Here is a 2,118-nt window from a genome sequence, read left to right on the forward strand (position 1 = left end):
ACATTGGTTGGATACGCTACCCTCGGCGTCTGGTGGATAAGAAACTTAAATCCTGCTTCGAGTTGCGATAGGTAAAGGCATGGAGGTTGTGAGAAGCAGGGTCCGGCAAGAACAAAGGATGGTTTTGAAACAGTATTACTGTACCCTTAATCGGGGGTTTTCTATGATACCCTCTGGCACTTTATAGAAGAACTTATGATGATATTTCTCCCAGTAGTCGTCTTGTTGTACCTTTGTTGCGTGAAAGCCTCGCGCCTAGTAGTGCTAACTTTGCAGCCACAGCTTCCAAACGGTCCTGCTTGGTGGGCCTTTTCGGCACGTGGGCATGCCGCCTACGCTTGCTTGCTTGCACCCTACAAGGCAGAATTACCCTCGCCTTTCGGCATTGCCGTTTGTCTCGCCAGCATAGTTGTACGTACGTACCACACCTGGCCTAACGCTGCATCATCCACACACACACACACAGAGAGAGAGAGTCACGACCGCAAATGCCCAACCATGTAACCTCATTTTTTTCGTTTTCGCTTCCGCGATGACCGGAACCTACGCACGACTCAAGCACACATAGACATGATTGCACCTGATTCGACTTCTCCATCTACACGTACGTAGTATATACAACCTATTACCTCTTTTTTTCTTCCCCTCTCCCACATGCTCCGCTCACCTTCTCTCCGTCTCTCCGTCCCTCCCTCTTCCTTCTAGCCTATACAGTAAATTGCCTTTCTTTCGCTTTTCTCCCCGGGTGGGGGGGGGGGTTTTGCCTCCCTTCCCCCACAACTGCATGCCTCCGAAAGCTTTTATTGTGGGACCCCCAACTGCACTGCGCTGCGCTGCACTGCGCTGCACTGCACTGCATCTCCCTTCTCACTGTCTTACTACAGTAGTCTCTTTCTCTTTCTCTCTCTCTCTCTCTCTCTCTCTTAATCTTGCTTTCCCCAGTAGTACAATTCCCCGGGGCCTTGTTTTTTTCTTCTTCTTCTTCTTCTTCTTCTTCTTCTTCTTTCTTCCCCTTGTAACTAAGTATCGTCTTGACAACGGACGGGTCGGGCGAACTACATACTAGGTAGTTCTTGCCCTTCCATCCATCCAACTGGTCCCTGTTATCTTCTTTGGGAAGGGGAGAGGGGGGGGCTTGACATGGGCTATGGGTTTTGTGTGAGCGGGGGAAGAGAGAGAGAGAGAGAGCAAGGGCTGTAAGGGGGGGGAGGAGAGGCCAGGCTCCGCGCGTGGTGGTTGGCGCGGAGGTGACCGGACCCGGGTGATTGGATTAGCTCACCAACCCCCCCTACCCCTGCCCCTGCTGCGTGCGTGCGTGCGTGCGTGTGGGCATGGTACTTCAAGGTGTTTGCGGTCGTGGTAGTGGTGTATTGTAGGGTCCGGTCGTGGAGGAGATGGACCGAGATGGGATTACAGGTTACACTATAGTACCTTCTACCCTGTCCTTATCTTACCCTACACACGGTAAGGCTGTCCCAAGTCTCTCTACTCTGTCTAGAACTCTCTCTTTCTCTTTCTCTTTCTTTCGCTATGTGCTCTACCTCGGCAACTCACATGATGATTGTTTGTATGTGGGTATGTATGTATGTGTAATAGACACACACTTTTTTTTTTAACGCACGTAAGAAAATGGAAACCCACCCTCCCCCCGGAAACAAGAGAAGTCCAAAGAAAAATAAAAGAAACATGGGTGCTATTGATTTTAGCGGGTTTCCCGGCGAGTTTACTTACTTAGACAGGTGGGGGGGGTTTCGGAGCGTGGGAAAATGGGCAGCGGGTTATTTGCTCGCCCGGTGCTGGGACGGCCGGGGTGTGTGAGCGCGGGCGGGCGGGCTATGTGTGTGTCTCTCTTTTTCTTTTTCTTGGCACATATATCAGAAAAATGATGAATCATGCATACACCTGTGTGTATATTGGTTAGTGGTGTGTCTTGTCAGAGAAACCGGGGTCGGGCGGGCAACAAAAAAAAATTCAATGTCGAGGCGTAAGAGAAAGCAGGTTTCTGGTAATCATGTCCGAAGGGGTGTGAGCAGAAAATCGATATTGCGGGTTGCGTGTTTGGGGGGGGGGGGGCGGGCGTCCGACGATGGTCGGTCGTGATGCACAAGGTTCATGGGT

At 51.2% G+C, this 2,118-nt stretch overlaps 1 protein-coding gene across 1 annotated transcript; it reads left to right on the plus strand.

Moving 5' to 3' along the window:
- Positions 1 to 198: 198 nt before the first annotated feature.
- SETTUDRAFT_29675 (uncharacterized protein) lies at positions 199 to 409 on the plus strand (the record flags this gene model as incomplete). Its single annotated transcript, XM_008029749.1, has 2 exons — positions 199 to 227; positions 283 to 409. 2 exons carry the CDS (start codon positions 199 to 201, stop codon positions 407 to 409), a joined length of 156 nt encoding a protein of 51 aa, XP_008027940.1.
- Positions 410 to 2,118: the final 1,709 nt, after the last annotated feature.

This window comes from Exserohilum turcica (assembly GCF_000359705.1).
Source record: "Exserohilum turcica Et28A unplaced genomic scaffold SETTUscaffold_343, whole genome shotgun sequence".
Taxonomy (NCBI): Eukaryota; Fungi; Ascomycota; class Dothideomycetes; order Pleosporales; family Pleosporaceae; genus Exserohilum; species Exserohilum turcicum.